Source organism: Emiliania huxleyi (assembly GCF_000372725.1).
Source record: "Emiliania huxleyi CCMP1516 chromosome Unknown EMIHUscaffold_181, whole genome shotgun sequence".
Classification (NCBI taxonomy): Eukaryota; Haptophyta; order Isochrysidales; family Noelaerhabdaceae; genus Emiliania; species Emiliania huxleyi.
In genome coordinates, this window is record NW_005200774.1 from 14741 (window position 1) to 39465 (window position 24725).

The window sequence follows — 24725 nt, forward strand, 5'->3', positions numbered from 1 at the left end:
GAGCACGCAGCGACAAAATGATGACCGTGTCGAAGTTGAGGCTGGTCGAGAGGAAGAGGCTGCCGTGCGAGCCGGCAACTGGCTGGCTCGGCGTGGACAGCCGGCGGCGACTTTTCGCCGAAGAGCGTGCCTGCCGAAGAGCGAGTCTGACTCAAAGTGCACGGAGTGGGCGCCGCCGACCGTCGGGAGGAGTCCGATGGGTGCCAGGACGATCCAGAGAGCGATGAAGGCGCAAATTGCGCCGCCGAAAGTGGCGGTAGAGGCCAGGCCGTGCGCGTGGGCCGGTCGGGCCACTTCCGGGGCGAGCGATCGAGGGCCGCCGGGCTCGCCCCGTCGGCCGAGCGGTGCGAACGGCCGGTCGCCCGCTTCGGGTTGGACCCGCCGGGCGGTCCGGCGGCGGATTGCATGGCCGGGCGGGCCTCCGGGAGGCAGCCGGGGCTGCGACAGGGGCAGGGCAGAAAATCCCATTCGGAGAGCGTGTAGCGCGACCCGGTTGCTACTTTCAATGATAGGGACAAAAGCGTCGAAAATGTCCCAAAAAAGCGTGGCTCGAGTTTGTGGCAGCCCCACAGCCTGCGCGCGCTGCCAGGAAGCACCGCTCGCGTGTCGGCGGCACTCCCTGGCACCCAGGGAGTGCCGCGAACCGACCAGACCGAATAGGCTCGACGCCGCGCTCGCTGTGGGGCTGCCACAAACTCGCCGCCGAACGTGCCACCGACGGCGTCCTGGCGGAGGTGGTGGAGTTTGAGAACTGAGGCTGCGGAGGTGACGCCTGAGGTACCGGCCCGTGCACAGCGACTCAGCCGGCGACCGCCACGGGCTCAGACGAGACTTGTCGACGCGTTCCGGCTCAGCTTCACCGTGGTCCTCGGGCGTCTGTCGACGTCAGGACCACCCATACAGTTCGCGGGTTTGAGGTCGCAAGAGCCAAGATGGTGGCGTTTGGACATCCCAACCATCACACAAGACAGCCTGTAGGTGATGGCGGGACGGCGCAGTGTTTGTGGCACTCGGCAGTAGGCACCCGCGGCACGGCCCCGCTGTCGGCTCTCGCGGGCTGCGGAACCGGCCCCCGAAGGGGACGGTCCGGGCGAGTGTGGCGAGCTCCTGCGCTAGTATGGGCACCCTCTATCACAACACTACTGATCCTGGTCATTAGAGCTGCCAGAGATAGCGTCAGGAGCCGGTAGGAGTCAAAACCCCTCATATTTGAGACATCGTGTCCCATATACTCGCACAACAACCCTGAGGGAGCTCCCGCGACCCGCGCGACGCACGCCCCACGGCCACGCGAGCGGAGAGCCCCGGTCAGGCGTCAGGGCCAGGGGCGTATGCATGAGACTGTCGTGTATGTTCCTGCTTTTTTTCTCGTTGTATGTAGTTATGTAATGTGTTATTTCTCTCCTCTCACACGTGCGTGGAGCTGTGTGTAGGATGTGTCGGCTATCGGAGCTATCGCCGAGACGCGAGCTGGCCGCTGCTCGTCCGTCTTGGCACCTTCAGAGCGAGCCGTCCTGGGACCAGGATCTAGACCAGGATCACGTCAAATCCTCACCGCACGCAGAGCGCCACACGAACGGCTGAGAGTGTCCTCGCCATATGGACTGTGGCCTGTCAGCGCATCGCCATGGGTGGGACTGCAGACGAGCGGCTGGCGAGGCTTGTGCCGGCGAGGCTGCCCTCGGAGGCGGAGCTGCCTGGCGTGGCGCGGCCCCGCGGCGTGGAGCTGCTCGAGGAGAGGCGGGAGGAGGAGAGGCGCGCTGACTGCGCCTGCAGGACCGGCGTGAGGCTCGCGTACTTTGTCGCGAGCTGAAGCGCGAGCTCGAGCTGCTCAATCTCGCCCTCGACGCAGCTGAAGGCCTCGCCCATCGCGCCGCCGCCCGTCCCGTCAGCCCCGTCCGCCCGGCCAGATTCCCTCTCGGCGGGCTGCGACGCAAAGCGCGCCATCACCCGCTCCAGCTGCTCGCGCAGCCCCTGCACCTCCCCCTTCACCTCCAGCGACACCTCGCTGCGCGCAGAGTCGCAGCTGCCGCCCTCCGTCAGCGCGGGGGTCAGGGCGGTGGGCGGGGCGCCCCCGGGGCCCGACGCCTCCAGCGCAGGAGCCGCGCTACTGCCGCTACGCCGCCCGGAGGGGCGCCTCCCAGAAGGCAGCCGCGGGTCGGGCTGGCTGCTCCTCCTCCCCTCGCCGCTGCTCCGCCTCCCCTCGCCGCGGGGAGCGGGCGGGGCAGGCACGGCACCAGACACGGCACCCTTGCTGTGGGCCTTGCTGTGGGCGGAAGGCCGCCGCGTCGCCTGCTGCGCAGTGCCGGGGCGGCTGCCGAGAGCGCGGCACCGCGGAGCTGGGGCCGCCTCAGCCGCCTCGGCCGGCTCGGCCTCGGAAGCCTCGCCGGTAGATGCCGCGGACCCGGAGGGCAACGCTTGCTGCGCGCCGCACCGCTGCGCGAGGAGGGCGGCCTCGCCTCGGGCGAGGGCGAGCGCCGCCTCAAGCTCAGCCACCTTCAGCTCAGCCACATTTGCCACCGCCGAGGCGGTCCCGTCGCAGCCATCCGCCTCCAGGCGCTCCTCCTTGGCGACTGCCTCGGCAGGCGCACGCGGCACGTGCTCGTGCTCGAGCCTGGGCCGAACCGCCTGCTGCTGCAACTGCTCCCGCTGCAGCTGCTCCCGCTGCAGCTGCTCCCGCTGCAGCTGCAGCAACTGCTGCTGCTGCTGCTGCTGCGAGCGGAGGGCCGAGCGCTGCTCCTCCAGCCGAGCCAGCCGCAGCAGCAGCTGCTCGCGCTCAAACTCGAGCTTCGCGACGCGCGCGTGCGCCCCGGCCTGCGACGAGCGAGCGGCGAGCGTGTGAGAGGGCCGTCGGCGGGCGGCGTCGGCCAGAAGCGGCTGGCGTGGGCCTGCTCTTGCCGCTGCTCCTTGGCAACCCTCGACTGGTGCTCCAGCACGGCACGCAGCGCCTGCGCTTGCTGCGCCTGCTTGGCGGCGCGCACGTCCGCCTGCACCTCGCGCAGCGCGTGAAACGCCTCTGCGTCGCGCAAGCAGCGGCCGAGGACCGCCACCTCAGCCTCTGCCCGCCGGCGCAGCGCCCGCTCCGCATCGTGCGTCGCCTGCAGCCGTGCCAGTTTGCCGTCGGCGACCTCCTGCAGGCGCGAGACATCGTTTTGCGCGGCGTGGGCGCGCGCGGCGGCCGCGCGAACGGCGTCGAGGAGCGGGCCGTCGGGTAGGCCCATCGACGGCGCCGATGAGTCGAATGAACTTCGGAATTCTTTTGTTTGGTCTCTCTGGTGTACTTCCGGGTTTGGCGAAAAAGAAATCCTGCCCGCGTGCTGTCCGACCGTTCCCGAGGAGGCAAGAAGCCCAGTTTGACCCTCGGCCACGCGTACGACAGGCTCCTTCTCGACGACCGCGTAGCCATGTACATGCAACACGCTCGCACCGCCGTCACTGCCGCCGGCATTGGCGCATGCGGCGACGTGCTCATGCAGTGGCGCGAGGGACACCTGTCGGCGGCATCGGACGTGGACACCGGCCGCACCGCTCGGCTCATGTCCTACCGACTGGTGCACGCGCCAGTGGTCGACGCCTGCTGGCGCTTCTTCGACGCCCGCTTCGCCGGTCTTCGGTACGGTCCCGGCGTCGTGGCGAGGGTGCTAGCCGACCAGCTCCTCCTCGCGCCGCCTTCGTTGATCGCCTTCTTCCTCTCGCAGAGCTACCTCGAGGGTGGGACGGCGGAGGCGGCCGCAGCACGGACGCGCGACGCCTTTTGGCCCACCTACGCGATCTGCTTCCCGTTTTGGTGCTGTTGTCATTCCGTCACCTTCTCGGGCAAGATCCCCGTGCGGCACAGGATGGCCTGGGCCAGCCTCTGCGCGGTGATGTGGAACGCGCTGATCTCGGATCAGAACCAGAGGGCTGTCAGCAGAGAGGGAGCCAAGCGGGAAGGGTCCGTGCAGGGTGCCACAGAGCCGTCGGGATAACACAAACGAGGCGTGCATCGCGATCGCCGTCGCAGAGATGGGAAATGTCCAATCGGCGGTCGCGGCGTGTGGCACGCGCGTCAAGAGCCGGACGTGAGCGTCCTCTCTGAGTGTGTAAACTACCTTTCCTTTGCCAACGACGTCGTGTGTGTGCGTGTGTACTGTGTCTTTCCGGATTCTTTGGATGTTTCTAAGTATCGAAAAATCGATAAAAATCCCAACAGGCGGGGCTATCCCGGGATAGGTAAGGTAAGGTAAGGTAAACTTCTCCACACACACGAGGTGGTGGGGCAGGGGGGGGCAACCCTCGCGTCTCCACGTCTAACGACAGGAGCCCCACGGCATTTAAAGTGCAAGGCCCGGTGCGCGTGGGTGAGCGGTGTGTGTGTGTGTGTGTGTGTGTGTGTGTGTGTGTGTGTGTGTGTGTGTGTGTGTGTGTGTGTGTGTGTGTGTGTGTGTCACGTCACTGCATCCTCTGCCGGTTCCTCCCGTCGCCTCTTCTTTGTTCGAATGTTTTTCAATCCATCTTTCACGAAGCCCTCCCATGTAGCTAGCGTATCCCGGGATCAAGTCCAGGAGATCGCAAACGTGTCGCGAACCGGCGAAGCCGGCCGCGCCGGGCCCCGCCCGCTCCCGTAAGAAACGGGCGCACACGGTTTGTGGGCGCTGTGATGCGGAGCCCACGGAAATGAAAAGCAAAAGGGCAGTGGACCATCGAAGGCTCTCTCAGTCAGCGCTTTGATCCCAATCACGACACATGTTACATGCACATGCACATGCACATGCACATGCACATGCACATGCACATGCACATGTGCATGTGTGACTCGCCTAGCCGTAGCGTGGAGATGCCGTGTAGCACGGGAGTACCCGTGTGGACCGGAGGTAACAGCAGCAGCAGCAGCATCGGGAAGGCCTTGTTTCCACGGCTTTTGCTTGCCACCCCAGAAGTGGCGGACCCAATCCACAGATGCCAACAACAAACTGGTTGCGAGAGAGAGATTTTTGAAAACAGATGCCCGGCCCCGGTGCGTCGTGCGAGTGGCAAAAATCGGCGGTTGGTGCGGATGAGGTAGATAGATGAACGCGAGCAGGCCTTGGTCGGTGCCCCCCCCCACAAGTCCCAGGTATTGGCTCGCCAAAAAACGGAGTTTGAACGTGCGGGCTCGATCTTCCCTGTGCTGATCACAGCCTTGTTATTGAGAAGAAAATACGTCCCATGAGTGGTCTGTGAGAGGTTGAGTGCAGAAGATTGCTTGCCTAGCAGATTGCTAGCCTGGGTCACCATGGCCGACGCGCCACCAGCCGCGAAGCGTGCCCGCCTGAGCGCGGCTACCTTTGGCGAGGCCGTCCTGAATGGCGACGAGTGGCTCGCAAAGTCCGAGGACGACGTGGAGCGCTGGCTGCGATCGGATGACCTCGCTGTTTGCCGGGAGACGACTGTGCTCGAGGGGCTCATCCGCTGGGCAAAGCACGACTTCGGAGCGAGGCGCGACGCGTTCGTGAGCATTCTCAACAGCGAGATCTGCGTGCGGCTGTCCCGCTTTACCCGCGACGAGCTCAAGGCGCTCGTGGAGAAGCCGCCAATCCCAGAGATTGCAAACGCCTTCTCACGCCGCGTGTGCGAGGAGCTGTTTCGTCGAACCGAGGCTGGCGGCGCCCCGCCTGCACCGATGCGTCTCTACGCGCAGCACGCCTTTGAGTTCCCAACGCAGTGTGTGCGCAACGGACCGGCCGGGGCCGTCCCCGACCTCAACGCTGACTCCTTCAGTCGCTACGTGCCCAAGCCGGCATTCCTGATGACAGTCTCCGCATCGAAGATCGTGGTGGGCGACCACGGTGGGCGCTCGGCAGAGCGCCGGTCCAGCATCAAAATCTACAACTCGTCCACGCTGCAGCTTGAGCGCGAATTTGCCTCCGGTGGCGGGCGAGTGTCGGCCCTTGCCTCGCACGGCGACAAGATCATCATCGGAGTGTCGGGAGGATGCAACTTCTGCAACAATGAGGACGAGAAGATCGCCGGTTACGCGACCGGCTGCCTCTACGTGCTGGACTACGAGCACGGTGGCGCCTTCTCGCTGGACGCGCACGGCAGCGTGTACCGGCACGAAGACGGCGGGGGCGCCAACGTGCTTGTGCGAGACCCAAACTGGTCCGTTGACCGCCTCTTCATGCACGGCGACTCTCTGGTGTCGATGGGCTATGGCACGCAGCCCGACTGGACCGCCGATTCCAGCATGACGTCCTCGCGGCACCTCGAGCAGCGCCAAGTCAAGATGTGGGACACGGCCACCTGGCTTTGTACCAGCTCTGCTGAGGGGCCGTTCCCAGGCGACGGGCACACTGGCGCGGAGCTCTGCCTTTCCGTTGGCAAGTACGTCGTGAGCGTGTCTGCGCCGAGGCACAGGAGCTCCGCGTGGTACGGCGAGCTGCACGTGTGGGCCACGCCTTCGTGGCGGCAGACGCACGTGATCAAGGTCGTCGGCGATGGGCGCATCGTCGGACCAGTCGCCCTGGCCAACAGCAATGGCTACCTCGTCACCGCCTACGGCGGTGCGATCGACACGACGGTCAAGCTGTGGGACCTCGAGTCTGCCACCTGCCTGACCTCCTTCCAGGCCGCGCACCCCGTGTCCTCGCTCCTCGCAGGCGACGGAAAGCTCCTCCTCTTCTACGAACCGGACCGTGACCTAGAGGAGAACCCCAAGCGCGGCGAGGACTTCGAGTCGCACGCCGACTTCGAGGTGCGCGACCTCGCCACTGGAAGCGTGGCTCGCTCGATCGCAAACCCTCGGTACGAGCCGCTGGGGAGTGACTCGCACAGCTATACGGCTCGTCACGCCCACCGCGAACGCGTTCGGCGTCGCAGTGTGGTCCGCGCCGCCTTCACGAGCAGCGGCAAGCTCGTCACCGTCGACCACCAGGGCGCTCTCCGCCTATGGAAGTAGGCCAGCTGTCGGAAGAGGAGGGGGATATCCGCGGAGCGGCTTCGATGAGAGCAGTGCGGCGAGACGCCGTTGCTTCGCTCTTACACATCACATTCGGCTCTCTCGCGTTCCCCCGAAATTGTCTCCTCCCTTCTTGATTGGACTGGTAATACGTTCTGTACGTGGACTGTCTCTCTGTCGCTCTCTGGGTCTCTCTGTCGGTGTCGGCTCGCTGCCCAGTGAACCACGTCGTGTCGTCAATCTGACTCGCGGCGCTCTCGCCCCCTCGCGGTGGGTGGTCTCTACGCCGTAGCCCGTACCGCACGGCCGCGCACTCCGTCTCTCAGACGCCGGCTCTCCTCAGCGTGTGTGACAGAATCTGCAAGAACGAAATGATCGCCACCATCCCACAACAAGAGAAGGCTGGGCGAGGCGATCAAACTCAACACATATTCCCCACCAGACATGGCGTAGCTAAAAGGAGCGGAACGCCGCGTTCCAAGCGCGAGCGCGGGGTCCGCAGGGCGCAGCCGCAGCCCGAGCGGCTCCCGCAGCTCGGGCGCAAAGACGTTGTAGCCGTAACCACCGAGGGCTGCAGCAGCGCGCGCGCTTGCGGGGAGAGGTCCGGCGCCAGCGCGCGCGCGGCGAGGAGGTGGGTGGTCGCCTCGTGCGCCAGCTCGGCCGCGGCGTCGCAGAGCGGGGCGCTCGGCCAGAGAGGAGTTGCTTGAGCGAAGCGCCTGGCGCAGAGAGGGCCCGTGCATGTGTGAGCCAACAGAGGTGGGAACAGGAGCTGCCGGAGCGGGAGTAGCACCGTGCCGCTGCGCCACGTCGGCGGGGATGTAGGAGGCGCCTGCGGGGAGGGCCCGAGAGCGCTGAGGGACGGCGTGGCGCCGCGTCCAGCGGGGGATGCCGGGAGAGGCGCCTAGACTTAGACCGCTCACGTATTGCGGCCGTGCGCCACGTCGGCAGGGGTGGTGCGGGGAGAGGCGCCTTGCTCCGCGTGGTGCGCCGCGCCGCGCAGCAGAGTGGCGATGCCTGCTCAGTGACGGCTCGTGCTGAGTCCTCGTCCAGTGCGCGGTGGCTCGACGCCGCCGCAGCAGCGCTTACTCGAGTTACGTAGTACGGCTCTTAAATAGGGACGCGGCAAATCGACCGGCCGGCGCCCTCTAGAGCTACGCCTGACAAATCCCAAAATTAAGTAACTGCAGGACTAACGCCCACAGACAGATAGATGGACATGGACATTTGGACATGGAGAAGGGGAGCTCAGCTGTCTGCCACCACGACTCGCAAGAAGACACACACACACACACACACACACACACACACACACACACACACCATCACTCAACATGATACGTCACAACATGAACAAGAGAATTTAAGCCAGATTGGCCTGTCGGACCGACACGGGCGAGCAGTCGGGTGGTTTCATCATGCGAAGGCCAAGCTTCACGTGCCGTGCGGTGCGCGGCCACACTGGCCCTCTGCGCAGTCCACTGACGATGTAATCGCCATTGAGGCTGCGCCTCGGCCCGTCACCTCGCATCTGGCAAGCACCAGCGCCTGCTCGCGGCTGCGCCACGGTGGCGCACAATGGTCGAGGGCGGGGAAGGAGAGCCCTCAGCTGCAGGCGCTCGGCAAAGTAGTCGTACGACAGCGTGTGACCCGAAAACTTGTGCCCCGGATGCTTGTGGTGCGAGAGGTGGTCCGCCGTGCCGACGAGGATGCGAGGCAGCCAGCGGGACGCGTCCTCCACGGGTGGGAAGTGCATCAGGAGATTCAAACCCATGACGACGACCAACGACGCCTGCAGCGTGGCCCTCGAGGGCTTGAACAGGACCATCCCGGGACCAAACGCGGTGATGTAGGCCAGCAGGAACTCGAGAGGCGACACGGCGAGCGCAGTGGACGGCGACACCGAGCGTCCACGGAAGCGATGATGGAACTGATGAACAAAGAAGAGGCCTGGCACCTTGTGGAAGGCGGCGTGGAAGAGGTAGTAGACCAGCGAGTGGAGGAGTACGGTAACCGTCACCTCGCCGACGTCCAGCGAGCCGGCACTCCATTCAACGCCGCCGGGGCCGGCGCCTCGCCGGATGAAGAAGTTTGGGAAGCTGCAGACAGACACGTACATCGGGACGCCGATCAGGATGGCATTGTACAAGTTGCACCACCACCCCTGCTGGTAGAGGTCCTTGCCGCCGGCCATGGAGCGAAGGTGCCGGACGCTGGAAAGAGAGAAGCACTCGAACAGCGCGGTGAGGAGGAGCATCGAGACGGCCATCATCATGCCCTCGAGGGCGAGTCGTTCGTGGAGCGCTTCGTCGACCCACATGGCGTCCATGAGCGCGAGACATGCGAAGGCGGCGAAGAGGACTCCCATTGCAGAGAAGCGAGCGAGACGGAGGCACTGGCGAGCACGTGAGGAGCAGGAGGCTCTCGAGGTGGATATCCTTTGGGTCAGCAAGGTGCCGTGTTGGTTGTCCGACGCCACCAAGGATGCGTAGTTTTGACAGCGTCGCCCTTCCTACCCAACGAGGGCGCGAGATAGGATTTTCGCGTCAGTGGCGGCCAAGACAGAAACAGCGTGCTACTGTCTTGAGTGCTGGAGGCGCCCCTGATGCCACTGGTCTCAATCCGAGCCGGCGGCGCCTTCGTCCGGGCCCACGGCCGGCACGCCGTCAAATTTTCTCGCCGATCCCGCGCGCTCGGCCGCCACCGCGGCGCCTCCGAGAGCGCCGTTTCGACACGCTGCAGCCGCGGGCCGCGGCACCTCGACACACCGCCTCTCGCGCCGCCTTGAGGTGCTCCGATCGTGCACGCGGGTCGGCTCGGCACGGTGCGTGCAAATTATTGCATGTATTCGCACTCGCTGCGCCACGTATCTGCCTCTGACGGCCCGATACGCCACCCGAAGCGCCACCGGTCCACACACGCGGGGCTGCGCGACTCTCTCGCGGCCCACCGCCCTCCCACACGCCGTTCGACCTCCACACAGGCGCTCGCTCGAGCCTCGCCGTCCGGGCGGTCCTGCGCGTCCAGATCTCGGCGACCATGACCCGCCACGCGCCAGCTCTGCACCTCTCCCGCGCGCGCCCGGCTGCTGGCATGGCGAGGCGGGCGAGGCTGGCGCGCTGCGACCGGTGGAGCGCCGCGCGGGCAGCGCACCAGCCTCGCACGCACCTCTCCACTGCGCCGCGTGCGCCGAGTTGCGTCAAGATACAGTCAGCGGCCTTGACGGGTGAGTTCACACAAAGCTCGCGGTCTGAGCGAGGCTCTTGGTGCGGCGGCAGCGTAGTGTGTGTGTGCGGACGCAGCGCTTGCAATGTTAACCCGGTATCTCTTCGTGGGATCTAACTATGAATGTCACAAAACTTCCTCGCGTCGGTATCAATTACGCGAGCACCACGACTACGCTAGCCCCGCTGGGCCCTCCAGGCGACGAGTCTGACGGCGGAGGGGGCCCGGCACCGACGACCGTCCCGACAAAAACAGGCTCCGCTGGGGCTAGGCCGATGCCTGGGCACCCCTCCTTATTCTCTTTGGTCTTGCCGTGCGACCGCACCATGCCGTCACCGCGCAGAATGCCCATGTATGCGCACTGGCTGCACCGTCGCCTCTCCCCTTTGGGGGCCGCGGGAGCCGCAGCCGGCGGGACAACTTTGACGATCTTCGCCCTCTTCTTCGCCGGGAGGGTGGCGTTCTCAATCTTGCCGGCCAGCTTGCACACGCACCTACAATGGGGTGTGTGTCACGCACCAGGCGAGGCTGCCGACCCGCACCGCGAGCTCTCTCTCCGCCTGGCATGCCACCGCGCGTCGCCAAAGTTGCGTGCGGCGTCGTCCTCAGTCCCCTGCTCGGCAAGGACCGCCTTGCCCTCGAGCCCCGGCTCTCGCTGGTCGGCGTAGTAGACGTGCCGATCGCAGTCGTAGCACGTGAACGGATTCGATCTCGACCCCAAGTAGTCGGGCTCGTGCGGCTCGCCATTCTTGGTGAAGCGGTCACCCTCCCACGTGAACCCGTCAAAGCTCTCCACGATGTCGGCCGTCGCTTTGTCCACCGCCTGCGCCTTGCCCGGCTCGGAGACGGGCATGATGGCAGAGTCCTGAGCCGGAGCGCGGGTGTGGTCAGAGCGCAACCGAGGGGCGAGGATCGCTGCTGGCTGCGTGCCAGGCCGAGCTCGTGGAGGATCTCGTTGTGCCGATCCTCGTCGTATGCGACCGGCGCGGAGGGACGAGGGGTGGCCGCCACGCTCTCGCTCTGCAGCAGCGCATTGAGGTGCGCATCGTTGTTCTTGAGGAAGGCTACGACCGCGTTGAGAGCGTCTCCATCCCCAAAGTCGAGTGCGATCCTGCCGCGTGTTTGGGGGAGCGCGAGTTGGCAGGCGGCGAGGGCACTTCGGAGGTGGAGGGCGGGCGAGGGGCGGCTCCGCCGCGCCTCTTTGCCGTGGCGACCTGCTCGCGCGTCAGCTTCTGGGCAGGCGTCGATGTCTCACCCGACCAAGCGCCCTTCTTGCCCGTCTTGAACTGGGCCCTGCGCGGCGGCAAAGGGGCTGGTGACGCTCGCCGCGTCGCAAGAGCCGCGTCGCAATAGGGGAGAGGAGTTGGTTGGCTACTACGTTATTACTCACGTGCGCGGCGGCGCACACAAATCGAGGTAGAGCGTGGTTGCGTCCGTGTACGTCTCGACGACGGCGTGCGCGTCCACCTTGATCTTCACCGAGTCGGCCAGCATAACTTCATCTCCCACATAAGTGACGGTGAGGCTGCGCGCCTTGGTGTTGAGGGTGAGGGTGAGGCTTGCCGTGCCGTCGCTCGAGTCGCGGACTCGAACAAGCCTCACCTCGACGGCGTCCTTGCTCCCGTACGTCGTCACGGAAGCGAGCGCCTGCACGAGCTTTGGCGCCGCCTGGTCGGCCTGGCCGGAAGCCTGGCTCCGCCTGTCGTCGAGCGGGTCATCGTCGTCGTCGTCGCCGCCGACCGTGTCGCCACTGCCGCACTCCGCGTCCTCCTCGTGCACACCGCGCAGGGCGGGAAGTGACCGATCGCGCCTCTCCACCATCTCTCCGTCCCCATCCCCACCCTCCTCTCCCGCGTCCGCGTCTGCCGGGGAGGCCTCCATCGTCTCAACCTCCATCGCCTCAACCTCAATCGCATCTGCCACGCTGCCCGAGGCCTCGCCGCCCAAGGCGGTGCCTGCCTCGCCCGACGGCCGCCTCTCACCGCCAACGGGCCGGCCGCCGCGGCCGCTCTCGTCGCCGCCCAGCCCGGCTGAGTGCCTCTCTCCCCCACCGCCGCCGAGATCGCTGCCGCCATCGCCTTCCGCGCTCGGCGCTCCTCCGCAGCTGCCACCGCCGCCACCTTCGCTGCCGCCGCCACCGCCACCGTCAACCTCAGCCACGACGCCGCGTTGGGTGCCGCTGGGGCCTGCCCCGTCGCCGCTGCCGCCGCTGACGTCGCCGACTCGGCCGCTGGGATCGCCGCCTCCGGAGCCGCCGCCATCGCCCGGCTGCCGCCCTCGCTCGCCCGCCACCGTCGACGCATGCCCAGGCGGCGCGAGCCGGGCGTGGTAGGCGGCAAACTTGGCGTCCTTGAGCTGCTGCAGCTGCGCCGGGCTCAGGCGCTCGACGCTCCGCCTCGCGTCCTTGGCAGCCTGCCGCCTCGCGGCCGCGGGCGTGCTGTGGTCGGGGTCGTCCTCGTTGAGCTCGGAGAGGAGCGTGTTGACGACGGCCTTGCGATCCACCTGGCGCTGCGCCGAGTCGCGCAACTTGCCAGACGGCGTGCGCTCAGACGAGCCCGTGGCCGCCGCTTCCTGCGATGACTGCCGCCCGCCGCCGTGGTAGTCGCCCGTTTGTCTCGCCATCACCTGGTGCAAGTTCTCGACCGTCTCGTCCGCCGCGACGCGGGCGTAGGGGGTGTCGCTCCGCAAAAAGTAGTGCACGTGCGCCACCACGATCGACGACATGCTGATCAAGTACGGCGTCGACTTGTTGAAGACGGCGAGACAAAGCAGCCGGAGGCAGGTCGCGTCCTTGCCGACCCGCTTTGCTCCTTTGGATACCGTCTCAAAGTTGTGGTCGTGGAAGACTGGGATGATGCGAGCCAGGTAGTCCCAGCAGCGTGCGATGCTCCGCAGGGCGGCGGCGTGGGCGTAGCCCTCCTGCCCAAAGGCTGCGCCATCTCCGTCGCGGCGAAAGAGCTCGGGCCATCGCTTCAGCATCGTTCTGGCCGCGTCTGACATGTTGATGGCAATCACCGGGCCCGTCTCGAGCGGGATGTAGTTCACGTACGAGAGCTTGAATATCTTCTTCAGGTGCTCTGCAAAGTCTGCGAGCGCGCCGAGCTTGGCGAGCGCGCCGCACGTCCAGTCCCACATCTGCGGGCGCGGAGCGGACGAGGAGGGCCGGTGAGCTGCGCAGGCGCGGTGCCGAGGGGGAGGGGGGGCGAGGCTCGACACGAGGCGGCGAGCTCACCTTGCCGACGGGTGCGAGGAGCAGGTGGAGCGAGGCGCGGAGGTAGTGGAAGGTGTCCATGCGGAAGAGGTTGACCCCGCAGATGCCGCCGTACTCGGCGGTGGCTTTGGAGCGGCGGTCCTCCGGAGAGCGGTCCGCCTGCAGGCTCTCGACCTTCTCCTGCAGCGCCAGCGTTATGGAGAAGGGCGCGAAGACTGACACGTCGCGCAATGTGTCCTTCTGAGCCGTTGACCAGTAGGCCGGGTAGTTCGACGTGTAGCTCGATGTGTTCAGCGCCGTGATGAGGGCGGCGCCGTCGAGCGCGACCCAAACCTGGTTTGGCAGCAACGTCGGACCGTGCGGGTCGGGCGTCATGGTGTCGGCCAGCACGTGCAGGAACTTGACTGAGGCGTCAAAGTGTGTGGAGAGCGTCGGCGCGTCGTCCGGCTTGTCGTTCGACTCGATGTATGTAAGGAGCCAGGCCATCACGACCGAGCCGGCGAGGAGCGGCACGGAGGCGGAGCGGATGATGAGCGGGGTGTGGTGTGTGCGCTTCGCAGTCTTCACTGCGTCAAAGGTGGCCGTCCAAAGGAAGACTCCGAGGGGGAACTCGGGCGACGTTGCCAGCGATGGCAGGAAGAGCTTCCACAGCGGGCGCGCCCGCCGCCGCTCGAGCAGCTTCACCCCGTCGAAGCGAGCACTGACCGTCGCGGCCTCGGTGAGCGGCGGGAGCAGGTGCAAGCGCCCCTTGAGCTCGTCGTAGGCGTGGCGCGTCTGGTCCGCGTTGACGCTGAGGCGCTCGTCGGCTTGCAGGCCAAGAGCCCTTGCCACCGGAGCTAAGGCGCGGCGCACGACCCCGTCGAGCCGCTCGTCCGAGATGTTGAGCGTGAGCTTGAGGAGCAGTGTGGCGTCGGTGGCGGCTGTGCGGAGGGCGTCTCTCCGTGCTGCCACCTCGATGGTCTTGATGCGCGCGGCGACCGCCTCGTTCTTGAGCACCCTGCACAGAACAGGCCACCTCCGGAGCACGAGGTGCGTCCAGAGCGCCAGCTCATCCGGGGAGGCCGGCGGGGGGAGCTGGGCCGCCGCCGCCGCCGCCGCGTCGGGCAGCGCAGGCAGCGCTGGGGTCGACCCGCCCGTCTTTGGGTCGGAGAGGGCGAGGAGGAGGTCCGCCACCAGGTCACTGCGGCGGTTCAGCTCCCGCTCTTCCTTCGACCCGTGGGTCGAGAGGAGGACGGAGGCGGCCTTGTCGTGCAAGGCCTTCGACTGCCCACCGCCGCCGGGCAAGTCGAGGGTGGTGAGGAGGGTGCGGCGCAGTGCCTCGTGCGTCGTCTCGCCGAGCACCGCCACGAGCTGCTTGAGCGCCCTCGCCGGCGGCCCAAAGCTGCCTCCGAGCAGCAGGTGAGCAAACTGCTCAAATGGGTGCGACTTGACGCGCAGCGCCGAGTGCTCCGCGAGAGAGAGGACCACCTCCTTGTCCGTCGGTAGGTGCGCCTTGCGCATCGAGTTGACCACCCACGTAAAGAGCTGATCGAAGGTGACAACTGGCTGCATCGCTGGCGGCTTGTTCGACGGCCACGCCACCGTTGCCATCAGTTGGGAGTCCTCAGGCACTCCCTTCGTCGCCAGCCTCTCCCTTGCATGAGGCAGCCTCTCTCGCACGAGCGACGTGCCGTAGACCGCCTCTGCCACTTCTGCCACCGCAAACACAGCCTCGCTCGGCTGCGCCTGCAAGTTGGTGACGGATTGGATGTTGGAAGGGAAGTGCACGTGTAGCGACGCGTCGTTGCCGTCGAAAGCAGTGATGGGAAGAGTCGCCATGACGGCGTGCAGCGCCTGTGAATACTAATAGCCAACTGGGAACAGCATCTCACTTCGCGCGGCTCTCCGCAAGTGGTCACAAGTGGTTCTCGATGGATGATACGCCGAGGCACCGCGGCCCGACGGCTCTCGCGCGCGGCCTGGCAGCCCTCGAGACGGCCGACCTCACCGGCGGCGACACGGCCGAGCCGGCGACCGTGGCGCGAGGCTCGCGTCGCCGAACGAGAGTCGACGGTCCTGGCAGAGGCAGAGGGCGTCGTCCCCAGCGAGTCGACCCGAATCGACGGCTGTTCACGATGGCCGACTCGAACGGCTACCAGCAGCACATCGTGAAGGTCGCCGTGCTGCTGCATGACGACCCGGAGCACAAGCTCCGGTACTGCGCTGCCCACCCGCCGGCGCCCGACACGAAGCTGCAGCTGGTGGCCGGCGCGAGCGCGTGCTCAGCGCAGGCGTGCGAGTGCAGGCTGGACTACCTGAAGCTCGCCGCCGCCGCTGGGCTCTCCGCGCGTGAGGAGGTGAGGCCAGTGCCCCGCAGGCTGCCCACACACCATGCCGCACTCGCACACACACAATGAGCTATAGGCGCGCAGGCTGGTCCAAAAATGCCGCACGACGCTGAAGACGGAGGCGGCGGCGCGCAAGACGGAGGAGGCCGACGCCGAGAACGACGAGAACGACGAGAACGCGTCCTCGAGCCAAGGCTCGATGGCGGATGGGTGGTAGTGCGAAACGGGCGAGGGGACGGCCGCAGACTTCACACCAAAACGTTCCACTGTGGGCGGGGGTGGGACAGTCCCGTGACTGGCATTGCCGTTCTTCGGAAACGTGGACACGTGCGCTCGCGATTTGTGAGAAGACGAAAAAAGAAACACACCCACCGCGACCTCCGACGAGAGAGAGAGAGAGAGAGAGAGAGAGAGAGAGAGAGAGAGAGAGAGAGAGAGAGAGAGAGAGAGAGAGAGAGAGAGAGAGAGAGAGAGAGAGAGAGAAATCGATCCTTGTCGAATCCGAAGGCATGCGTGTCATCGATTGCGAGACTCGAATCGCTTCCACGCACGTCGAGTAAAAGTTCGCAGGTGGCGGCCTCGCGCCCCTCGCGGGTGGCGGCGACCATCGCGACAGCGGGGCGAGTGTACCGGGCAACACTTCGAGTCCATCCACAGCGCCCTCGCACGACCAAGGTCTGACGTCCACGGCTCTTTATCAGCAGCTGCTTTTGATCTTGAGGGCGCGCGCTGCCATCCCAGCCAGCGGCACGGTGTGGGTCCGGAGCGCGCACATCTCCTCCTCATAGCTGCGTCCGGAGCGGGTCAAGCGAGGAGACTCGGGCTTACTCTCCTTGGTTGTTGGGGCTGCGGCACTTTCCATAGCTGCAACAGACTACGTAGTAGCCAGTGGCTGAACTGCAGCTACAGGCGTGGTGCGGCGGCTCCTGCTGCGTCAAAGGAGGAGCCGATGGAGGTCGGCTGCGAATCAGGTGACGACGGTGCGGGCAGCATCGCCGAGTGCGACACAGAAGCGAGAGGCGCTGGCGATGCGCACACTCGATGAGCGGCGTGTCTCATTGAGTTGGTTCCTAGCTAGGACTGCCCGTTGTGCTTGAAAGGCCAGCCGCATTGCATCACAGCCTCCCTGCCCTTTGCGACGCCTGCGACGACTGCTGAGTTGCATGCAGTACAGAGAAGCAGTGGTGGTGAGGGCTTTGTGAAAGCACGCGGGGTACGTCAGTACGGCTTCAGTTCCATTGTTGGGTAGGAGCTAGGAGACACTGCTCACTGGACGTGCGGGGACGGAACTGTGTTTGCGTGCGCGCCTTCATCAAGCAGCCATAAAAAACGTACCAGGTCGTAATTCGAAACACACCACACGCACACCTGCGGCTTTAGAGTGGTGCATGTGCATGGACATGTGAGAGTTATATAGTTAGTTAGCCCTCCCCAGGACCGCACCAACCGCGTCTTTTTGAATCGGCCTCGCGCGAGCAGCACCTGCAGGGTCCGAGAAGGGCGCGGGGAGGCGTGAGAGGTCGAGGCTTCGGAGGTCGCACGGCGTGAGAGGTCGAGGCGTGCAGGGGGCGAGAGAGCCGTGGCGGAGGTGGCCAGACAGAGAGAGAGAGAGAGAGAGAGGGGGGGGGGGGGGGGAGGGAGAGAGAGAGAGAGAGAGGGAGGGAGCGCAGCACACTGCCAGCGGCGCACGCGGCGCAGTGGAGAGGTGCGTGCGAGGCTGGTGCGCTGCCCGCGCGGCGCTCCACCGGTCGCAGCGCGCCAGCCTCGCCCGCCTCGCCATGCCAGCAGCCGGGCGCGCGCGGGAGAGGTGCAGAGCTGGCGCGTGGCGGGTCATGGTCGCCGAGATCTGGACGCGCAGGACCGCCCGGACGGCGAGGCTCGAGCGAGCGCCTGTGTGGAGGTCGAACGGCGTGTGGGAGGGCGGTGGGCCGCGAGAGAGTCGCGCAGCCCCGCGTGTGTGGACCGGTGGCGCTTCGGGTGGCGTATCGGGCCGTCAGAGGCAGATACGTGGCGCAGCGAGTGCGAATACATGCGATAATTTGCACGCACCGTGCCGAGCCGACCCGCGTGCACGATCGGAGCACCTCGAGGCGGCGCGAGAGGCGGTGTGTCGAGGTGCCGCGGCCCGCGGCTGCAGCGTGTCGAAACGGCGCTCTCGGAGGCGCCGCGGTGGCGGCCGAGCGCGCGGGATCGGCGAGAAAATTTGACGGCGTGCCGGCCGTGGGCCCGGACGAAGGTCCTGGCTCGAAAACGCGAGCAGAGGCCGCCGTGTGGGGCCACGGCGAGCCTCGGCGAGAAAGGTCAGCACCCTATCTCACGCCATCGGTTGGCTAGCTACTGCCTTCCTACTCCTCCGTTAGATTTTTCAGTCAATATATTGTGTTGCAGTATAAGTAGGACAGAGATTCATCGCGCGGGCGGGGCTCTCTCGGCTACGGGACCGGCCCCAGCGTCGGTCGGCTGAGGGTTGACAAGCTGCCGAGCGCCCCAATCACTGTGAGTGAGACAGATCATGCATGACAGATCAGAGAGAGGGAGAGAGAGAGATTTTTAGTCCGCACACGAGAAGGGCGTGATTAGTCAATATCAGTGCTCTCAGAGCACCGTTTCTTTTAGGTGACGCTCATCCACAGGGCAATGTTGAGACATGAATAACACGACACTCTGATGGAGAAGTTGTCAAATGTGACTCACATCGAGAAGGCGCTGAGCGAGGCGCTCTTGCCTCTTCACACACACCTCTCCGAAGTGACTCATATCGTGTAGCCTCTAGGCTCTTGCGTCGTTGGCACATGTTTGTGTATCGAGCGTCAGAGTCGTCGCGTCGTGCCGGCCGTTTGATTGCAGGCTACACCTACAGCCCAGCCCCTGCCGGCAGCCGCTTCCGCTCTCGCCACGACCCGCACGGACCAGGCCTCTCCCCACTCGCACTCCCGCTAGCTGCACTCTAGGGCTAAGAGTACGATTCGAACACTCAAAAACGAACTCCACGAAAACACCGGGGAAAAACAATGGCCGCGTCAAAAGCGATCCAAACCAATCGCCGAATGAACGTGCGCCACCGCACACGCCCAAACAGGCAAGCTGCCCAAGACAGGCGCTGTCCGCAGATGGCGAACTCGGGTAACACGCACAGCTGCAAGCTGCCCACGACATACATACGGCTTTACCGCGGTGCTGGTGACACTCGTGTTTGCACCCTCTCGGTTGGACTATTTTAGATATGAGCGTGTGTCGCTCAAATTCTGTATATCGACGTGACAGTACTCAGTACTAGACCCTGGCACTTATAGACACCGCATTTGACTCAACAGCCAAGCCCAAGAAAGAAATGGTTCGTGGTGTCTCTTTGCCCGCGTCGGCGGGGGCGCCTTCAGCATCCGCTCTCGCATCCGACGCACCCGATGCAGTTGCGGAAAGATGGCGTCGGGATGCACGCGCGCCCGCCGCAGCGCAAGCTGCGGACAAAGCTCCGCTCCGTTTGGTCCTCGAGCTGCTGGCTGGTGGCGAGGCTGCGCACGTCCCACAGCTCGGTATTCCATTTGATCAGCTTTGCATTCAACGATCCGCTCGGTTGGTATAGCAGTTGCAGTGAGTCGTACCCATGCGCGTGCAGCCGCGCACCAATGTATTGGTCGAGGACGCCGTCGCCCGAGAGCTGCCGAACCCAAGCAGGCACATGCAGCGGGCACGGGGTGCGCTCTGCCATGGCAAGTGCCTTGGCGATTGAATCCGCCATGAGGACGGTCCGTCTTCGCGCCGCCGCCTCCGCGCGTAGGATACGCTCTATGCCACACGTGTGGTCGCATTCGGTCGAGCACGTGGCGTTCGACTTGTGCTCGGAGGAGTGGACATCACAAGTGCCGCTCATGCGGGCAACCTTGTACGCCGCGACGAGACGGTTTGTCGCAGCAAACGTTCGGCCTGTGTTCCACATCACGGATGAGCAGCCGCGCGCATAGTGGAGCCACATTCCGCGCGAGGAGCGGTAGAAACGATCGCGCACGTGACCGACGGGGAGGTACACGTTGTCAACCTGTAGCTCGCGGTTCATCGCAGTTGTGCGGCAGTGCTCCTCACAGTCGGTCCCATTGGTACGCTTGTGGCTCGGGAAGCACGCGTCGGGCGTGTTTGAGCCATGAAATATCCGTGGCGCCATCCAGTGCGATCGGCGCGGTCGGGCAGCATCGTCGTACACGAGGCCTGCACGGTTAACGTCCGACGGGGTCGCGTTGTCGTGCGCTCGCACGGGGTGCGCCAGCCAGCAACGCGGTGCTGCGTCGGGCAGCATGCGCGGAGCGGCGTCTACTACAGAGCACGGCAGCTGGTTCTCGTGGCGGCAGCGCTCGGTTGACTCTACCAGATAAAAAGTGAGGCTAGCGGAGAGGGCGGCGGTGAGGGCGGTGGTGAGGGTGGCGGCACCCGGGCCCGGCCGTCCCCGCCCCCTCCCTCACCTGCCCCACCCCGGGGCCTCACCCGACCCCAGCGCTAGCCGGTTTGAACATCGGTCATCGCTGTCAGGGACCTCTTAAGGGCTCCAGCCCGGCCCCTGGCTGACTGCCAGCACCAATGCACCTGCCTGAAGCAATGGGTTGCTGTAGGGAACGCATTTCACGGCTTGGCTCGCACCGGGGGCCGGGGGTAGCTCGTCCCCGGGTGCGCCCTCCACTGCCCCGGGGGTGGGTGGCCTCACCGCAGCCGGCGACGTCCCGGGGTGAGGTCTCGGGGTGAGTCCCGGGTGAGGCCCGCCCCCCCGCCCCCCCGTCCTCGGGCTACTGTGATAGGCACATGAGGAGCGCTGTGCATTTTGGCTGGCCATCTCACAAATGGCAAACGTCGCACCGGTCCGCTCCTCGTATAGTCCTCGAGCGCCTGCTCAAACGTGCTGCGGCCGGAAGCTCCACTCATCACTCAACAACCCCCTCAAGAGGCGATGCGCCGCCGTCGACCTCTCGCCGTCGGGGTTCTACGTGGAGGGGCGCCTGCTAGCGCGCCGCGCCCACCAGCGCCCACCCCGCCGCAAGCGTGTCGACCCGTGTCCCGTGTCCCGTTCCGGTACGCGGTAGATAGATAGGAGCCTTCCCTCCCTCCGCCGGGGCACTATAGCACACATCGAGCCACACATGGGAGCCCTCGTGCGTCGTGGCGAGAGCACCCCATACGTGTGCCATACGTGCGCACGAAACTTGCTATATTCGTATATATTTACACACGACGACACACCTCTCACGACACGACCCTGCGGTGCGCCTAGCCGGGAGGGTGCGCTGCGCGAGCCCCTGGACCTCGCGCACTTCTCATCATCCATAGAGCATCAATGATGCTCGAGTCCATGACCGACACTATACAAGTGTTAGTGATCGGATATGACGTGTGATAGTGACCGATTCCCAGAACCATTGGCTAGAGAATTGGAGCTCAGGGAAAAGTAAGAACTTCAGACGGTGCTGCTGGAGCCGTTGTTGCGCGCGAGGCTGAGCCACTGCGCAGTCGCGTTTGCGCCGGGCGCGGCCTGGCGAGATCCGCACTCTGCCATGCGCGGAAAGCACGAGCGAAGCGCATCCACAAGAAAGTGGGCCGCCGCTGCCGCGCCGCCCGCCGCCTCAAAGATGAGGTGCGAGCGCGCCGCAGCGAGCGCCCTTTGCCTGCGCAGCACTTCGTCGCGGGGCATTGCGCGGAGCATTGGCACCAGCCCTTGCGGCGACCTGAGATAGGCGTGGTCGTCCACCGCGACGGCAAAGGCGCGGTAGTCGATGCGCGCAGAAAATGCAAGCACTCCGGTGACCCAGATGTGGCTCCCGAGAAGGACCGGAAGGCATCCCGCGCCAATCGCCGAATAGAGGCGCGAGGTGATAAAAGTGTCGCCCGCAGGGACAAGGCAGAAGACCGACCGTGCCAACGCGTTGCCCGCGCGCTGGCTCATCACAACGGCCTGAGAGGTCCCACCGTCCCAAGGGCTCGAGTGCGCGGTCCATACGCCACGCGCGTGCGCCGCGTAGGATGCATTCGTCGCAGCCTCGAGCTCGGCCAGTGTGCGTGCAAGGCACGACGCGTTCTGGATGCTGCGTGTTCCGGGGTGCAAGCTCGGCATGATCTCGACGTCGTCCGCGAACAGAGAGGAGAGGAGCACATCGCCAACGGCGCAGCGGACCCGCGCCCCTGAGCAGCACACGTCGAGGGATCCGGAGAAGGAGACGAGCAGCGGTCGAGGAGCGTTCGGCTCGGACTCGTGAGCCTGCAAAGCATGCGGGTTCACGCCGTAGGGCACTGTCGTCCGGCAACCGCCGCCCGCCCGAGCCTTGTACCGCCCTGCGGTCGCGCAGCGGAGCAGCCCGGAGAGCGGATGCATCCGGCTGACGATGCGGGTGCCTGCGAGGTGATGGTCATGGCCTTAGGGAGGCTGGGGGGGGCACAGAGGCGTGTACTCAGTGCCGCACCTGGCGAATCTGTAAATGAACTCAAAAAGACATGGTCGCACCCACGGCAGCGCTGCCAATGTGGCGATACGGCCAGCACGGCCGCTGCTGCTGCCATCCGTGAGTGGTGCGACCTGAGCAGGGCAGACGGCACGGCTTTGCCGGCCACGGTACAGTTTCGCAGCCTTCTCGCCGGCGGTTGCTCTCCGAGCAGATAGCTGGTCGCCTCGAAGATAGGCAGGTAAAATATGGCGGCCTTGGCCGGATTGCGCACGCGCAGTGGATGGTGAATGAGCTGCGAGTGGAGCCCAACCTCAGCAAGCTTCTCGCTTGCGACGGAGTGCGCCAGCTCAGCGAAGCCATCGCAGGTTTTCATCCAGCCGTGGTCCAGCTCGGGCTGGTCGTACATGAAGAAGGTGGCGGTGTGGAGGTGGGATCCATTGATTGACGGGAGCATCAAGATTCGTGTGCCGCCTTCCTCCCAGCTACGGCCAGTGCTGCGAGCTGCAACTGGATGATCCGCGTTCGCGTGTGGCTGATCCGCGTTGACTCGCCCGTCGTCCCGTGCCGCTCGTCCGCGTTTGACTCGCCCGTCGTCCATGATAAAGAATTCACGGTGGCTCTCTGGCTTGTCTATACAAAATCGCATTAAAATCCCTGTGTGGTGGCGGCGTGCCGTTCTCCCATCCCTCCCTTGGGTTGTCTGTTTTCTTTCTTTCTTTATACAAAATCGCAACCCCGGACCCAAGACGCACAAGCACAGACAGTCGAGAGAGGCAACCCCACCTGGCTTGCCTTGGTCTTGACCTCTGAGATCTCTCTGTGTGAGTCTTGACTGCAGCCTGGTGGTTCGGAACCAGAAAAAAACAAATGACGTGACGGAACCAGTGGTTGTGCATCAATTCCTTTCATAAAATGAACTCGGGGGCACGGGACGCGGCACAAACGGGGCACAAACGCCAGGCTACAAAGACGGGGAGGCACGTAGTGACGCAGGGGAGTCTAGGCATCAATTCCTTTCGATGGGATTGCCCTCGGGTTGGGTATGGACCTGCTGGTCCTGTTTGTTGGTCCTGCCTCCCGTGCGGCCGCCGGCTGCGCGAGCCGCTTCATGACAAAAGAAAAACACGGCAGAGTCCCCATTTTCACGAGCAGGATCTTGGGATTTTTGATTTCTTCTTCGTGGCTACTCTCAAGTGAGGGAGTTTTGTTGAATTCTGCGTCGGAGAGTAGCTCGTCTCCTGGGCACAGAAAAAAATAGAAACGACAAGAATGGACTGCTGGGGCTGCCGCACCGCCTCGGCGCGCTTCTGCGCCGCCTGCGTGCAGCAAGCGACCGCCGAGCGGCAGCGCGGCATCACAGAGTTTGCCGCGGAGAACCGCCGTCTCGTGAGCATCATGGCCGAAGGGCTCGACGAGAGAGCGCGCGCTCTCGCGCAGGCCGAGGCGCGGCTCTCTCACGCGAGGACGGTGGCGAAGCTCGCGGCGGAGCTGGCGACGGTGCGGCGCGAGGCGGACCAGCAGGCCGTCATTGTCAACGAGCTGCGCCACTCGGTGCGCCGCGCCTCGTCGCGCTTCTCGCGCGCCAAGGCGGCGGCGGGCAGAGGCGACGGCGAGGCGGCGGCGGGCCACTGCGTTGGCACGGCCGGCGGGGCCGGGCGCGAGCCTGGCCCGAGTCCTTCTTGGGAGCTGGCCTCTTCTCGAGAGCTGGCGTCTCGAGAGCTGGCCGACGAGCTGCGAGCTCGCCTCTCCGAGCGGCGGAGAGAGCTGCTGTGCGCGCCGCCTCTGCCCTGACTCCCCGTCCGTGGCCCGGCCCTAGAGCTGCGCAGCCTCTTCCCCTCGCGAGCCGTGTGTGGCGGCGTGGCGGCGCTCTCAGCCGCCCTCGCCCCTCCACTGTCTGCAGGCGGCCTCTGCTGGAGTGGCTTTGCGGCAGCAGACTGGCAGAGCGCGGCGGCGCCGGCGGCGAGGGCGGCGACGGGAGCGGCGGCGGCAGAGGCGGCGGAGGCGGAGGCGGCGGAGGCGAGGCTGCGGCGAGGCTGTTCCAGCACTTGGTGTTGCCTCCTCCGCCGCCGCTGGTCGGACAGAGCGCCGCCGCCGGGCTGCGCTGCGCCCCGCTCTCGTCGCTCCTCTCCCCGGCCCTCCCCACCGACTGGGCACGTGGACGGGGGCAGAGGGCCGGGAGTCGACGGCTCCGCGCCCCATCTGCAGGCGGCGCACTCGCACGTGGACCGAGGAGTCGGGGAGTGCCAGGCGACGCTTCTCGGGTGCACAGATGCAGCCGAGATGCAGCCGAGATGCAGCCGAGATGCAGCCGAGATGTAGAGTCGGCGAGTGGCGTGCGTCTCGGGCGAGACAGCCGCCGCCGCGCCGCAGCACCCCCCCCCTCCCCCCCCTGGGCACGGGAGCCAGCGCCACGCCGCCCAACCAACCCGCCACCAAGGCCACTCTCCGCCACCAAGGCCACTCTCCGCCACTCGCCCACCCTCGCCCTCCCGTCACTCGCTCGCCCCCGCCCTCGCCCTCGCCCGCACCCGCACCCCCCACCCCCCACCCCCGGCAGGTACGCCATCCTCACGATGCGGCTCTGCGCGTGCTACTTGGGGCTGCGCCCGCCCCTCTACCCCACCGTCTTC

The 24725-nt window shown here is 65.7% G+C and overlaps 7 protein-coding genes across 7 annotated transcripts; 3 read left to right on the forward strand and 4 right to left on the reverse strand.

Moving 5' to 3' along the window:
* Window positions 1-1614: 1614 nt before the first annotated feature.
* Window positions 1615-3221, reverse strand: EMIHUDRAFT_113041 (hypothetical protein; the record flags this gene model as incomplete). The annotated part of the gene is made up of 3 exons (XM_005783139.1): window positions 1615-2116; window positions 2333-2814; window positions 2916-3221. The coding sequence occupies 3 exons, from the start codon at window positions 3219-3221 to the stop codon at window positions 1615-1617; spliced, it is 1290 nt and encodes a 429-aa protein (XP_005783196.1).
* A 249-nt stretch (window positions 3222-3470) lies between these two features.
* Window positions 3471-3968, forward strand: EMIHUDRAFT_232357 (hypothetical protein; the record flags this gene model as incomplete). The annotated part of the gene is made up of 1 exon (XM_005783140.1): window positions 3471-3968. One exon carries the CDS (start codon window positions 3471-3473, stop codon window positions 3966-3968), a length of 498 nt encoding a protein of 165 aa, XP_005783197.1.
* A 1286-nt stretch (window positions 3969-5254) lies between these two features.
* EMIHUDRAFT_232358 (hypothetical protein) lies at window positions 5255-6916 on the forward strand (the record flags this gene model as incomplete). The annotated part of the gene is made up of 1 exon (XM_005783141.1): window positions 5255-6916. The coding sequence occupies one exon, from the start codon at window positions 5255-5257 to the stop codon at window positions 6914-6916; it is 1662 nt and encodes a 553-aa protein (XP_005783198.1).
* Window positions 6917-8066: 1150 nt separating this feature from the next.
* Window positions 8067-9369, reverse strand: EMIHUDRAFT_442342 (hypothetical protein). The gene has a single exon (XM_005783142.1). It carries the CDS (start codon window positions 9279-9281, stop codon window positions 8277-8279), a length of 1005 nt encoding a protein of 334 aa, XP_005783199.1. The 5' UTR covers window positions 9282-9369; the 3' UTR covers window positions 8067-8276.
* Window positions 9370-15463: 6094 nt separating this feature from the next.
* On the forward strand, window positions 15464-15893 carry EMIHUDRAFT_232361 (hypothetical protein; the record flags this gene model as incomplete). Its single annotated transcript, XM_005783143.1, has 2 exons — window positions 15464-15685; window positions 15753-15893. The coding sequence occupies 2 exons, from the start codon at window positions 15464-15466 to the stop codon at window positions 15891-15893; spliced, it is 363 nt and encodes a 120-aa protein (XP_005783200.1).
* Window positions 15894-17304: 1411 nt separating this feature from the next.
* Window positions 17305-18006, reverse strand: EMIHUDRAFT_442345 (hypothetical protein; the record flags this gene model as incomplete). The annotated part of the gene is made up of 2 exons (XM_005783144.1): window positions 17726-18006; window positions 17305-17566 (listed from the first exon to the last, which is right to left on the reverse strand). A coding segment is annotated over exon 2 (204 nt), but the record flags the coding sequence as incomplete, so codon positions are not given.
* Window positions 18007-21113: 3107 nt separating this feature from the next.
* Window positions 21114-22741, reverse strand: EMIHUDRAFT_232363 (hypothetical protein; the record flags this gene model as incomplete). The annotated part of the gene is made up of 3 exons (XM_005783145.1): window positions 21114-21188; window positions 21333-22045; window positions 22267-22741. 3 exons carry the CDS (start codon window positions 22739-22741, stop codon window positions 21114-21116), a joined length of 1263 nt encoding a protein of 420 aa, XP_005783202.1.
* Window positions 22742-24725: the final 1984 nt, after the last annotated feature.

Bases quoted from the DNA above. Each gene is read 5' to 3' on its own strand.
- EMIHUDRAFT_442342 (XM_005783142.1), bottom strand. From the start codon at position 9,281: ATGGGAGTCCTCTTCGCCGCCTTCGCATGTCTCGCGCTCATGGACGCC.